Genomic DNA, 15,184 nt, shown 5'->3' with positions numbered 1-15,184 from the left:
TGTGTGTGTGTGTGTGTGTGTAGTAAAATGTTTAAGTGTCCATTCTGTTGAAATAGCTTGGGTGACAAAAATGCATTTCGGTGACACCTGATCAATATCGTTTTGTTTCATGACACTTAACACATAATTGCATTATCAAGTTTAACTCAAAACAGGCTGAGCAAAAACAAAGCTTTAGATAACGTACTTAACACGGTGGGGGAAGTAGGGACGTGCTCTTGCTAGTTTATACCATGTCACTATATTTAGAGGTTCAGCCAAGGCTACTGGGTCTTATCAGCACTAATGTAATTACAGTTGGTGTGTTTTTAAAAAGGCTCAGTTCATCTCCAGATGCTACACCTGGCTATTGCTATTTTGGAACGTAGCACTTTGCTGTAAGACAGTGACTTGCAACTATACTATCAGAGACACACATCTACAACTACTGTGGTTCTCCATTTAGTCACAGGGGGGCAGGACACTTCCCCTTAATGGACATGAGATGTTATGCAACACTGAAAGTAACAACATGCCTCTCATTATGAACTCCAGAGCTGTTCACTATGCACACTCCAAAGTATTCTTAGTCTATTTTGTAAAGGCTTGTTTTAAAGTCGGTCATGTAAGCATATTACTTCTGTTTGTGTACTATGTCTTGTGTGAGCATTGTGTGTGTTTGCACAGTGGTGTGCACACATGTTTTCAAGCATGGGTTGGCATGCATATCTGTGCGTGTTTCATGGGAATAATTACTGCCAAGGCTTCCCTGGCTTAGTGTTAACAGCAGGGTTAGTTTGTTGTCCCTGCAAATGTATTTTCCATGGAAAACAAAAGTCAAGGCTTTAGTCCCCATCACACACTATACTATTCAACCACAGACAGGACCTCGGCCCTCGTTCCCACAACAGATTGTGGACCCATATCTTGGGTGAATCAACCATTGCGCTCATCTTTGGACAGACTTGTTCTGACACAACAGAACAGACGGAGATGACACAATAGAACAGAGGGAGAAACAGAAAGCAATAGATAGAACGCGCGAGAGAATTGGGGATGGACACACCCTGAAAGAGCTATGATGATACAGTAAGACAGACAGAGAAGCAGAGAGAGAGAAATAGAGAGAGAGAGACACACACGCACACACACACACACACACACACACACACACACACACACACGCGCACACAGAGAGAGATCAGTAAAGACTAAATCAACAGACTGCAAGGAGTGCAAGGCTGGCTGCTGCCTGCTTCTACCTCTTTAATCCTCAAATCTCCTGTAATCGGGATGAGAGAGGTACAGAGCATGCTGCCTGACTTAGGAAACAAGCGTCTATGTTGGGACCTGGGAGGATTGCGGGCCGATCTGGCAACCTAAGTGGCCAGGAGGAGAGAATGGAGGGAGGGGGCAAGCAAGAGTGGGGATCAGCTTGGGGAACCTAGCCAGTTTCTACTACGAGCCCACAGGAGAGGAGAGGATGACCACCAACCATCACACCGTGATGCTTTAACCTCCTAGACTGGGATTTAAAAAAAAAGAAAAGAAAGAAAGAAAGAAAGAAAGAGGAAGAGCGAAGAGGACAACCCCCTGACTGCACTCGTACTTTTCCAGGGTGAGACACTGGTGGCATGGGTGGTGTTTAATTCTAATAACACGTTACAGTCTTTACTTACTTAGATCTCATTCTGTGGTCTTGCTGGTGGCACCACTGGTTGCATATTATTCTGTTCCGTTTCTAAATCTTTAACTTGGGCCCACACCTCAGAGATACACCACAGAGAGAGCTTACTCTTGATACTTCAGAGTTCAGAGAGGAAGTTGCCCTGAGCTCAGATTAGTTGTCTGATGTTGCTCAGTGGGAGTGTACGGAACAATGGCAGACTTAAAGCGAAGGAGTCTCGCATGTTTGTGCAACAGGAGAAAGGGGGTGGAGGGGGGGGGGGGTCAGCAGTTTGTGTGATAGCAATCTGCATTCTTCTGAAAGGAACAATAACGCTGGAATGAAAACACAGCCTTTGTGGGATTAAAGGGGTAGAGCATTTGAAGCAGTTGAAATGACTCTAGTTATAGGTATGTAGGTAGTTAAGCATTGCAGGTGTGCAATTAATAGAGGTTAAGCCAATTCTAGACAATGTGATTATGTGTGCTTTTTGTCCACAGAGTGGTTGGTAAAGCTGCACTATGTAACTTTTCTCTTCTACCCGTTATTTGAACCCGGTTTCCTGCTGTGCTGACATTTTTACCATTGAGCTAATAGAGCGAGCCTGCCTGCTTGCTAAGGGGATACATTTAATCTGGACCTTGAGGTCAAAATTCATGTCAGGTCCTGTGTCTAGGTGAGACATGACCTTTGACACAATCTAAATGTCTCAATAGAAGAGGAGGGAGACTAAATACAACCACCCCAATGAATAAGTTATATTGTATTAACATACTCTACCACACAGATTGGACAAAATTACATTCATATTAACGTGATTATGTGTGTTCTTTGTCCACTGAGTGGTGGTTAAGGGAAAGGTTGTAGTGAAATAGTCCTGAAGGCCTCATGCCCTCACGGGACAGATCTATTTATGTTGCTCTGCTAGAGAATGTTTTTCCACACACACACACACACACACACACGCACACGCACACGCACACGCACACGCACACGCTCTCTTTCAGTCTCTCTCCAGTCTGCAAACACCGAGATGAATAAGATCAAACCAAGAATCACAACATTTAGCCATTCATTGGAACACGATATTCATCCTTTCTTGTCCAAGCCTAGTAAAAGATGTCATTGCTGGTTTTAAGAATCTGTTTCAAGCAATTTGAAATGTTTGCTGAAGTCCTATTTTATAATACATTGTGCTGTATATATATATATATATATACATACACAAACAATGCAAACATGTGAATTGCACACAACTGGATACTTCAGTGGACTTGCAAAGCAGTCCAATGTGTTATGGTAAAATAATACCACAACAGATGCTCTCACCAGCCTGGCCTCCCAGTGCTACCAGCACCATATGGCCTCTCTCGACCCATTACACTCACCCTGCCATTTCACAGAGGAACACTTCATTCACAGAATTTTCATAGACTAAACTTTTCCTCCCTGTGTTGTTAATCTAATTTAAATATAATTTTGTTTTAAATGTATTTTTTAAATCTCAATCTGAGCTACAGTTATCATGAAAATCATTCTTCAGGTAGAGTGCACTTCTTCTCTCCCTCTGTTGTATAATGGGCTTACCTAACCTGTCAATCATAGAGTTGCTCAGATCAGCCCCTTTGACAGGTAGGCTGCGGCTTGACGTGACACTCCTCATCCTCTTTAGTCATCATGGGTTATGGACCAGGCCTTCTCAGCTCATCTGGTCTATTTAAAATGCTGACCTCAGACGCAGCCACTGTATGCTACTTTGATGGTTACCTGCTCATGGCTAGATGAGGGCAATATTCTTTCAGGATAAAGGGGGAAATTGACTGTATAGCTAAATAGTCCGTTTTATTTTAGAAAAGGCATGTGGCCCATGGGTTGATAAGATTAGGTCGTTGTGCACAACAACAACATTCAAATCTTTTCTCTTCTGACTTTCTGTGACTGATGTTTCATGTGACTGAAATGTGACGTAAAACCTCTGCTTTCTTCGTTGTTCATTACATTGTGTCAGTGATGACACACATGTCTCTACAGAGAGCCAGCAGGATGTGGTTGGGGCCCAGGAGGAGTCCTGTCTCACAGCAGGTGTGATCTCTGGCCAGGAGGGGGGGGCGCCCCATGGCGGCCTCACACCATGACCCCGTACTGGGCGCCGGCCCGTCCGACGACTCCGAGATCTCGCTGGATGACTCCGAATCAGGGAGCCTGCTTTCGGACGACTCCGTTTTGCCCGACTACGAAAGGTTAGAGAAGGATGCAGGCACCTCTAAAACGCTGTACGAGGCCAGTGTCAGGAACGAGGCCTGGACCCTGCGTGCGGTCCTGGAGAGAGGCGTCACCAGGGCAGAGGCCATGGAGCTGGACATCAATGGCAGGGTGAGAAACTAGACTGTCATTCTACATTTTAGTCAACTACAGAGGTCACCAGGGTTGGACTCACAAAAGCCTCTGCGTTTGACATCCCCCCCTCTGGTCATTGTCAGTGGGGATGGGTTTTATTGCTGCTTCTGGTCAGACTGAATTAAACGCATGCATTTCTTTTTGGGAAATGTTGACTGATAGGTTTGATATTTATGTTTGATAATATCACAGTTAACAATGACGTTAAAAGTCTATGTTAACCACATAAACCTTGGTGTTCCCTATTTTGGGAAGAATTGTCAAAATTGGTCAAAATATTTCAATACAAATAAGAAAATAGCAAAAATCTCACTATTCTACAAGCTTACTATGCTATCGTGATGCAACATGTTGTGAGCTTTTGGATGGGTTATTTTGACTATGTCGAACAAGGATGTTTATAGGGCTTAAGTGGTTAAGAAAATGCCCCCAGCCCCAGTTAGTTTTTTTTCAAATAGGAGGTCGCAGTGACATATCTCTGGACATCCAGAGGAGGGAGGCGTCTGCTAAAGTGCTCCTATGCCTCCATACTCCCCCGCAAAGCCTCTGGCTTGGCCGAACGCCCGAACAAACACAATCAACTGTGTTCAGTGGGAAGCCTGCGGGGATTGTGTCCGTGTCGCTGTACTAGCAACTCCTTCAAGTTGGTCAGGGTGCCTGTACTGCCTTCAGCAGGGAATGGAACTGGGAGAGACAGCGTGTACTATTAGGTTCCCCCACTGGAGGGCACCAGACTGGGTTCAGGTCCCAGCCTGATCCCTGTCCACACACACCTGACTCATCATTCTCCCTGATTCCCACAGCTTCTAACACATTTATTAGAAGCTGTAAACAACAAGATAGGCCAGAGAGAGGGGGGGGGGGGGGGTGAAATGAGGGATATTGACCACTTAAACCCCAGCATCGGTATTGTGGGGAAAACTTTCGCTGAAAATAGCAGATCGACAAGCTTACAACGCAGCGGCTATTTTCAGCGAAAGCTTTCCCCACAGACAACAGACAAGAAATGGAAATAAGGGTTATTGTTGTAGTTTAAAGCTTGTGTTCTGTAGTATTTGTGTGTTCTGTAGTATTTTTGTGTTCTGTAGTATTTTAATTGTTTTGGGCCAATAAATGTCCTCTTGTGGAGAAATGTGATCATTTGGTTAAACTTCATAGTTTATATTCAGTAATTTCTTCCCAACTCCACATAAGGTGGGAGACGATTGTAAAAAAAAAAGAAGAAAAAGAAGAAAACAATCCATTACGAAGTCTTCTTCCACGTCAGTAGATGCAGTCTATTTGAATCCACTATAACAATAGTGCATTGTAGCCTCATGGAGGTCTTGTTTTGTTTCTATCTGTCTCTCCATCAGAATGGCCTGATGGTGGCTGTAAGCAAGGGCTTCATAGACATCGTCAGTGGGCTTCACACGTGTCCATTTATAGACGTCAACCACCAGGACAACGATGGCAACACTGCCTTGATGATCGCTGCCCAGGCTGGTATGTTACAATCTACATCAGGGTTCTTCAATGTTTTTCAGACCAAGGACCCCATAGCTGAGAGAGATGAAGCAGGGACCCCCCACTTATTGTATAACATTTTGTTGCAGATTAAACCTTTTCATAGATTTCATGGACTTGTTTGACAACAGTATCATCGTGTAGCTTGATAATCTACAATCGATCTTGTAGATCTGATAATGTTCCCCTCATAAAAGGGATGCCATGATTCATGTGGTTAATGTAAAAAAGAATGAAACGACCCAAAAATGGGTCCCGAGTCTCCGACCCAATGTTTGGGAAACACTGATCCACCACATAATCTCTAGCTCGCCAAACTAATTCCAGTCAGCCAAGCTCACACGTCATTTTCCCCCCAACTCAGGATTCATCTGGTCTGTAAACTACCTGCTCAACTACTACCCTGAGGTGGATACGGAGGTGAGAGATCCCCGTGGGTTCACTGCACTCATGAAGGCCGGGCTAACGGGCCGTGAAGAATGCATGGCTGCTCTGGTGATGCATGGTAAGTCGCCATGTTCAGACTGGCAGTCCAACTAGATTGTAATCAGATTGTTTCTTAGTTTTTTTAAAGATTTATTTTTGGGCTTTTATGCCTTTATTTATAGGACAGTAGTCTAACAGGAAATGGGAGGAGAGAGAGAGAGATGGGGGGTGAAATGCAGCAAAGGCTGTCGGGCTCGGGACTCGAACCCACGACGCACTGTCACGCTACATTGAGCCTAGGTGCCTGGACCGCTACGCCACCACCCAGGCCAATCAGATTGTTTTTTTTATCAAGTCTGAACAGAACAAAAACATAAATGGACACTGAATTGTGTGGATCAGATTTGAACTACATTGGAGTGTTTTGAAATCCAATTCGAATCTGATTTATAAATATTTGTCTCACACATTCTGGTACAGGGTCAACTGTTGCACCCTTCTTTGTCCAGGGTTCAAGGTTCGGTGGTCTCAAAAACATACAAGAAAACTGGCAGAAAAAGACTCCCTCTCTGCAACTATTAAGGAAGACTCTTCAGACAGAGACTAAGAAATTTGTATTTCTTTTATTTGAACATGCTCATAAAGTTTTTTGCACCCCTCACTTTAAGCACAGAGCACTTTATGAGCATGTTAAAATAAAATACATACAAAAATACATTTTATAAAATCTCTGTCTAAGGAGTCTTCCTTAATAGTTTATGCAGAGAGCGAGTCTTTTTCTCACACATTCTGGACACTGTTCAGACTGGCAGCCCAAATCTGATATGTAACTAATTGGACCCTTATAGGTCCATTTAACCTGATCTATTGCGTACATGAAGTGTGACTTTCAGGCTGAATCAAACTGAAAGTGTGTGGTTTCATTTCACTGTGGGTTGACAAGGGTGGCTGACAGTTCATGAACCTACAGAGTTCATTCCAAATGTTGCAAATCCTAAAAGATTTTTTTTTTAAAGAATGAATTGGCGGTGTAAACCTATGGCCATTATCTTTTTCTGACCTCAAGCTAATCTCGCCCCAGTGCAGGTATGGGGTCGCTTTTAAGGTTGCGATGGACAAAATGCACTCTATCCTATTCCTGATTGTATTGAATTTTCAAAGTACGACTGCAAACAGGTCATCACCGCAATCTAGCCGCATCTCCCCCCTTTTCCGCTTCCTCCATCGGCTCTCAGTTGCTGCCCGCACCAAGTACAAAACACTGGTGCTGGCATACAAGGCAACCAAAGGCATGGCACTCCCATGCCTTCAAAGCCTTATCCAACCCTACAACCCCTCCCTCAGATCAGCTAACACAGGGAAGCTGTCTGAACCTTCCCTAAAACACCCGGGACAACGCTCCACACGTTCCAGACTCTTCTCCCTCATGGTTCCCAAATTGTGGAACAAACTCTCCATTGCAGTCAGAACTCACTCCCAATTCTCCGGCATAATCTGAGTCTCTTCAGACTCCACCTCCGCCTTTAGCACTTCACTCTCCCTGTACCCCTGCTTGATTGATGCTGGCGACTGACCAAGATATGACGACCATGCAGACACACTTTGGTCATTCGTTCTCATGTTTTTGTTATTTAGGCTTGTTTTTCTTTACCACAATGTTCAGGATGTAATTTAGATAACATGTTATCTAAACAGATGCTAGGTTAATTGTTTACCTGATATCCTATAGTATAGTATATCGTTTAGACTGATGCTAGGTTCTTGGTTTACCTGGCTGTGATCCTAGTTTCACTACAGACTACACTGTCTCTCTGCATTCTTTGTATGTGATTACCTTGCTTATTTTAAGTTGCTCTGAATAAGATTGATCGATTGATTGAATACTTACAAAAAATGTAAACAGCACGGAGGTACAGTAAAACACTTAGGCTAAAAGGAGAACACAAAAAGATTCTGGGGACTCGTTTCCATTGTGGTCCTATAGTATTCAAGAAAGAGCGTCTGCTAAATGCCTAAATTATTGTAATTATCTGCACATTATAAGCCAGTAAAGCCACCGCTAAAATGCTGTGTGTATAGATTTGTGAGTTGTTTCCTAAGTATATCCTGAGCCTTGATTGTTAATAAAGCTCTGAATTAGACATGATCGAGTCCCATATATCCAATAAGCGCTTCAGTTAAACAATTTACAAGCAAACACATACTGTAAAGCAGAACATAGTCTGGGCTGGTTCAGTATGTTGTTTTCACCCACCTAACAATCCTATTTTACTATGCTGTGAAAGGTTTGAATTAATCTCTATGACCACATGAACCCTGTATCATCCCTATTCTGGTGGATGAACATTCAGTGAAGATAGCAGGTCTACAAGCTCACAATACGTCATGTAGATCCGCTATTTTAGGTGAAAAGATTTCGTGTAATGGGAAAAAAGTAGGGGGGAAAGTATAGACCCCTGGGGGACACCGGTCAACGAAGCATATTCGGTTTTTAAGTCTTGACGTCATTTTGTAGTCCGACGTCACGTCCGGGTCCAAAAGGCACCAGCGCTGTCCACTCTTCATTGTAAACAAACATGTTGGAATCTTTTTACAATAACCTCCTTTTTCAGAAATGAACCATTGAGGGTTAAAAAGGGTCATAATGCTAACGTCATAGACAGTAAAAAGTAGGCTAATATATATATTTTATATACATATTTATTTATTAATTATTATTATTAACATTACAATATAATTTTTTTACATGCATTTATATATATATATATTTATATATAGATATATATAAAATAACGATTTCCTCTTCACTTTGTCGTTGCCAGGAAAGCGGTAGAATGACACTTTAGTCGCTATTTTAGTCTCAGATCTGTTAAAACAGCGAGGGACACAGCACTGTCAAATTGGCAAAACACACACTTGGACCCGGAAGTTATTCTGACGGAGCGCATCGTCACGGCTTAACAACCGAATAGGGTTTAAGTGGATGAGTGGCATCATGCTATTCATGCGTTCCAACAATAACCACATGATGGTCATATATTGAACTGAGTTCAGATTTAACTATGTCACAGTACATCAAGGAATCTTCTTTTATTCCTCATGTTCTCTTTTGTTCTTCATAACTCATGTCCAGGTGCAGACATAAACGCAGTGGACCACGTCCGAGGGAGAGGAATGAAGGAGTGGTGCCTTAAGGTAGGAAGGTATGAGACTCTGAATAGGATGCGGCGCCTGCAGGCACGTCCTATCGCCCTGCAGTACTGTGACAGCTACGTACCAGAGTGGCCTGATCTGAAGCATCTGGTCGCTAAAGCCACTGCCACCAAATCAGCCACCCAGAAGCTCACCCAGCGCATCAAAGACAGGCTCTCCTTCAAGTTAAATCCCGACCCCGAAGACAACGGCGTGTTGGACCACATGGTACAAATCACCTCGAGCATCCACAGTCCCCTGGTGGCCACCGGCTGCCGTCCGCTCTGCCCGACCAGCCCCCCGGAGATCGGCAAGCGACGTCTGGCCGTTCCCGAGCTAAGGGCAAAGCACAGCGCCAAGGAGTTGGAGCAGAGTTCCGTGAGCCACGGTAATGGCTCCGTCAGCGCGGCCAGCCCCTCGGGGGTATCGACCGCCTCCGTGTCCCTGATCTCCTGCTGCCAGCCGCAGGAGCGCAGGGAAAGCGTGGCTCCCGGAGGGGGCTTCATGTCCCGGAATAACAGCGTCTTCCCCGCCGGCCGTATCCCCAAGATCGAGTTGACAAAGGCTACGGAGCCAACACCGAAGAAGGAGAAAAAGAAGAGGAAGAAGAAGCAAAAGGGCTACCTGGAGCCTCCCATCTGGAAGTATAAGGAGGACAGGCAGGAGAAGAAGAAGGAGAAGAAGAAGCTGGAACAGGAAAAGGAAGAGCAGGAGAAGAAATTAAAGGAGGCTAAGAATAAAACAAGTAAGAAAAAGTAGGTGGCCATTTACATGGATTATAGGAGATGCCAGGCATACACAACAATACTTCCCTCTTATGGATGTCTCTGGCTCTCTAATAACATTTCTGAAGATGAGCCTTCGACATCAGAGACGAATAAATGGATTAGGACTCTGGGATACAAAGAACGAAACTGTGATGGCTTGAACTTCACTGGGAATGCTATGCTATTTTTCCAGCATCTTCAGAAAGCCAAGACAAGGCCATTTGAATGAACAATTATATGGGTTTTGGGGATCTATTGGGATGTCTCTTGAGGATGTTCTCCAACTGTGGATTTGTAGATTAAATTATGTCAAAAAGTGGACACCAGGAAATCTTTTTCAGTAGAGTGCCATCATGGTATGTTCTTAGGCAATGAAACCTAATCAATACCCAATAAATAGTTCATTTCTTATGAGTAATGACATTTAGTGAATAACTTAGATTCCAGGAATGGAGGCAAACTACCTCTAAATTCTACAAACTGATAAAGGATTATCTATTATCACTTAAAACGGTGAACTGGCTTTTTGGCAGCAGCCGTTTTATTTTTTTACCTCAGTTTTTGTGAGGCTCAGATACATTTGCACTACCGAGAAATTTACTACAGTATATAATGGTATATAATGCAACCTCAACTTGCTCAGGACTAACTTGGTTACAGGACACTCCGTGTCAAAATGCTGTAAAACCAGAAATTGAGCATCCAACTATGCAAAAAGGTTCTTCTGCTGTGCAGTTTGCCTTGTGCACACTGTGAAAGTGATATTCATAGGAATCATCTAGTCGTGAATAATTAGAATGATTAATATGCAAATGTGACTCCAAGATATTTTACATATCTTACATGAAAACATTAAATGGATTAGAAGTATAGTATAAAAGAAATTAAACATTTTCCTCACTACAGTCGATGTGGCTTATGGTGCTTTTTGTCTTTTATGTCAATGGTTCTAAACCTTTTCAGGCCACGACCCCCCAAAATAATCATATTTGAACTGGGGACCCCCCACCCTGACAAGCACTTGGAATTGTAGGAGTTGAGGCACTACATTTAGTTTGACTCGGTTCCACAGATAAATATTTTTGCTTCTTTCTTATATCATTTGACAATTTGGCCAATGTTTGACCAGTCTTTATAGTATAGTTTGTTGATTATTTTTGATGCAGGAATGGTCTTTTCTTTTTAGGTATTAAAAAGGTCTTAAAAGTCCTTAAATCTCCCCCCCCCCAAAAAAATAAAATCGGTCCCGACCCACAGGTTGAGAACAACTGTTTTATGTAACCTTGATACTGTACATCTGCTTCCATGATAAAGTTACCGCTGAGCTTCTTAGTGGAGGTTGTAAAGAGTACTTGAAGCATGACATGGGAGGGCTAATGACCATGGCTTAATCTCTTAAGCCAACGCACAGTGTCCTTACATAATGAGTTATTTCACCTGGGGTCATATAAGAGAAGAGACATCAATGTGTCAGAACTATATGACTGAGGACAGGAATGAGGATTGTAGAGGGATACTTTGATGAGAAAGTTACGAATAGTAGCTCAGCCGGTAGAGCACTCGCCTCTTCACCACAACGTCATGGGTACAACCGCCAAGTCAGCGAATGAGTAGCACGGCTTGGGTGTGGCAAGTCATGCGGTAAGTAGTACCGAGAGCTGATGGTAGGTGTTGCGCTCCACCTCAGCAATCCATCTCCCAGGGGTCTAGCGCACGGGAATAGACTCTCTGGCTGATACTGACAATAAGCCTGTCCAACCTAATTACTACTTACTGTAGGAAGTAACACATTTGCCTTCATACAAGACTGGATTATCAAGCTGTTCTTGCATTTTAAAGACTGTCATTCAAATATCAAATTGCCAGTGGGTAATGTATCCCCCTTATGGTACACAATACACATGTAAAAGACAGAAAATGCCTGACAACCGCTAAGCTCGTTCATGTTCAGCTTATTATGAATAATACGTTTTTAGTTTTTCACTTCCCTTTGTTTCAAGGAGGGGAACTTGTCTTTATAAAGTCAATGCCAATATAAACACTCTTGAAAACAATCCCTAAAAAAGGTCAATGATGGGACATGCTAACTCATGATTGAGAGGCCTCAGAGAGGGTAAACTCACATCCTCATTCTACATTAGACTGGATGCTTACCTTTCAACCAGTGGTGGAAAGTAACTAAGTGCATGTACTCAAGTACAGTACTTTTGTACAATTTTGAGGAATTCTTTACTTTACTGGAGTATTTCCAATCGTCAATACTTTTACTTCTACTCAGAGGCAAATATTGTAATTTTACTGCACTTTTATTTGAAAACTTTAGTTACTAATTAATTACAAAACATGTTTTGTAATTACTAATTACATAACGTGCACACTTCAGCCCTATATACACGGTATACTTTGGCCCATCTACAAGCTTACAACGCCGCAACACGTTGTGAGCTTGTAGAGCTGCCATTTTTGAAAACTTGACGTGGGACATTCTGCATAATGAGTACTTTTTGGTACTTTAAGTACATTTTGATACTACTACTTTTGTACTTTTACTCAAGTAAACTTTGAATACCAAACTTTTACTTGTAACAGAGTATGTCTACATTGCGATATTGATACTTTTACTAAAGTAAAATATTTGAGTACTTTTTCCACCACTGCTTTCAACAAAAGGTAAAGGTCTCACCAATCAACTACTCTCTTACTACCCTCAGGTAAAGGTAGGGCAACAGATAAGGGACAACTTCAGATTTTACATACTAGGACATCTAGACAATATCAGTTGCTTTTGAAAGAAATACTTGGAAATGACATCAAATGAGAAACATTCACCATACTGCTGAGAAAGCAGCTGTCAAGGTATTTAGAATCACAAGTGGAGGAAGTAGCTAGTTATATTATAGTGTATTGGATGTACTTGCTATAATATCTACAATAACATTTAAGTTGTGGTGGTGTCTGTAGCGGGCACCAGATATGAACAAATATGAGCATGCCCAACGTCAGCACGGATACAAAATATAGAGAACGTGTCTGTCGATGTCAGTGCAAATCGCCATTCATAGTCAACGGGGTGCTCTCTCAGTGAGGGAGAGAGAGAGGAGAGTTGAGAGCTATACTTAGAATGCTCTAGAAGCCCCTCAACTGTTGACTGTGAAATGTAATGTATATTAATACAAGTACGGTATTCTTGTATTTGTTTATACGAAGCTTGTGTGAGTTTACCAGGGTAGACTGTCACACCCTCCTTCCACACCTGACATAACAAAATGTTATTCACTGAACGTTTTCTATTTTTGTATTTTTGTTTTTTATAATTTGGAAAATGTTTTTAAGTAAAGTATACATGATTAGAACATGCTTAAACATTTGACAATTAAGGTCTAATATTTCTACACGCTACAAATTGCTACAAAACCTGTATATCCAGTCATTTTTGGGCATAAACAAGCAATTGAAGGATAAAATTAAGTCTGATAATGATGTACCTGCATGTTCACATCTTTACATTACTTAAGACCATTTTTAAAATATTTGACAAAATAGCCAATTTTACATCGAGGTGCCCTGATGTCTCTAGTGCCCACCCATCCTGAATCCGGTGGCAATATCCTCAAAGCTGGCAGAATACACAGTGTTGCATGTTGCTTGCTATCACTGCCTTCTCTTTACTGTCGCTGCACACCGTGCCTAAAATATCCATGCATTTTAAGACTGCTTAGTAGTCCCCCAGGGGTCTATACTTATTCCGCTCCTTTTTTTCCCCCTCAGTCTACACCAAATCTCTTCACAGAAAATAGCCGATCTACAAGTTCACAACACGTTGTCTTGCGACGTGTTGTGGGCTTGTAGATTCTGCTATTTTTTCTTTGTGTTCACCCCAGAATAGGAACACGACACTAGGGCTCACGTGGTTAAAGTAATGGTTTGGAATTCATACTAAACAAGGGTTCTCTTTCTTTATCAATATTTTGTTGAACTTTTGAATAATAAATGCCAAATGATGGCTTCATTGAAACAGCATTTACCCGCATCAGCATTCCCCTTCCTCTGTTTGATTACACAATAAACAGAAGAAAAGAGAGGGAGGAAAAAAAGCCTTAAAGCGATTAGGCTGGTGCTGCTGAAAGAACACTGAGAAAAAACTGCTGTTTAAGTCACAGATTACTGAGGACAGGAATTTAAATGCTGATCAAGAAAAAACAAAAATGAACAATTTTGCTCTCTTCTCCACAAGAGAGCTGATGTGAAAACTCCCAGCTGTGTCTTTGCACCCACAGGCCAAGAGCAGAGATTACAAGCCCATGAGAACAAGGAGGGGGATTTTATACCACTGACAGACATGAGGACATCACGCTCAGTCTCTGGTGAATTTTGACAAAGAAGAAATCTCTCTGGCGGGGTAACAGACAGAAACCATATTTTGTTGCCGTCGGGCAGAAACCTCTTATCTCCAACTTTTTGTGTTTTTTCGTAAAAATATGTATGCCCTACTTTATCATACAGTAGCCTATACTACAGCGCCACACAAAAGCATCAAAAGTAGCAGATCCGCAAGCTCAAAACGTGGCACAACTTTTGCAATTTTTGAATTTGAATCCTGAAAAATAACAGTTTTGGACCGACAGAGACGATTTGCACCATTTAAATAGAAGGGACAATGCATTGTCAATGCACTGAACTATACTAAAGGGGAGAGAGAGACACAGCATTTGAGTATCACTGACCACAGATCTGTGTCATCCTCCATCGCACAGTTGTCTGTTGTCTGGGTGTCTGTCCAACGTTGTGGAGAGGCGTCAGGTTCTGGGAACAGTGTTCTGATCCATTCCCTGTGGGCATGGCAAGTACAGGTCAGCCTCCTTTTTGCCATTGTCAACATTCTGACAGGCAATTGGAGGAGACGGTGCTACAAGAACCCAGCAGTACATTGTTAAAAACGTACTTTTAGAGACAGTATATGGAGTACATTGAAGGGTTTGATTGATTGATTGATTGAATACTTTATTTTAGACAGAAATGTAAACTCCAGTGAGCTCCAGTCAGACATTTGGCTTCAATGGATAACATAAAAAAGTACTGGGGACTTGTTTCCAATTGTGGTCCTATTCATAAGTACAGGGAATTCATATAAGTACAGTAGAGGGAGCAAAGTCTTAGAACAGGGGGTCTTCAACGGCCAAGGACCCCCTAGCTGAGAGAGAGATCAAGCAGGGACCCCCTCTATATTGTATAAAATTGTGTTTCAGATTAA

At 42.3% G+C, this 15,184-nt stretch overlaps 1 protein-coding gene across 2 annotated transcripts; it reads left to right on the top strand.

The window, feature by feature from the left end:
- Positions 1–1,161: 1,161 nt before the first annotated feature.
- ankrd33aa (ankyrin repeat domain 33Aa) lies at positions 1,162–10,965 on the top strand. Of its 2 annotated transcripts, none has more exons than XM_080443770.1 (5): positions 1,162–1,597; positions 3,677–4,018; positions 5,398–5,527; positions 5,913–6,053; positions 9,108–10,965. In XM_080443770.1, the coding sequence occupies exons 2-5, from the start codon at positions 3,761–3,763 to the stop codon at positions 9,923–9,925; spliced, it is 1,347 nt and encodes a 448-aa protein (XP_080299896.1). In that variant the 5' UTR covers positions 1,162–1,597; positions 3,677–3,760; the 3' UTR covers positions 9,926–10,965. The 2 variants fall into 2 exon arrangements, with proteins under 2 accessions (XP_080299896.1, XP_080299895.1); XM_080443769.1 differs by having other exon boundaries at positions 3,654–4,018.
- The last annotated feature ends 4,219 nt before the right edge of the window (positions 10,966–15,184 follow it).

Source organism: Gymnoscopelus braueri, assembly GCF_963280865.1.
Source record: "Gymnoscopelus braueri genome assembly, chromosome: 12".
Taxonomy (NCBI): Eukaryota; Metazoa; Chordata; class Actinopteri; order Myctophiformes; family Myctophidae; genus Gymnoscopelus; species Gymnoscopelus braueri.
This window is presented reverse-complemented; position numbering and strand designations above follow the sequence as displayed.

Bases quoted from the DNA above. Each gene is read 5' to 3' on its own strand.
- ankrd33aa (XM_080443770.1), top strand. From the start codon at position 3,761: ATGGCGGCCTCACACCATGACCCCGTACTGGGCGCCGGCCCGTCCGAC. The intron at 5,528-5,912 runs GTATGTTACAAT...CCCCCAACTCAG, and splicing joins GATGATCGCTGCCCAGGCTG to GATTCATCTGGTCTGTAAAC. The intron at 6,054-9,107 runs GTAAGTCGCCAT...ACTCATGTCCAG, and splicing joins GGCTGCTCTGGTGATGCATG to GTGCAGACATAAACGCAGTG.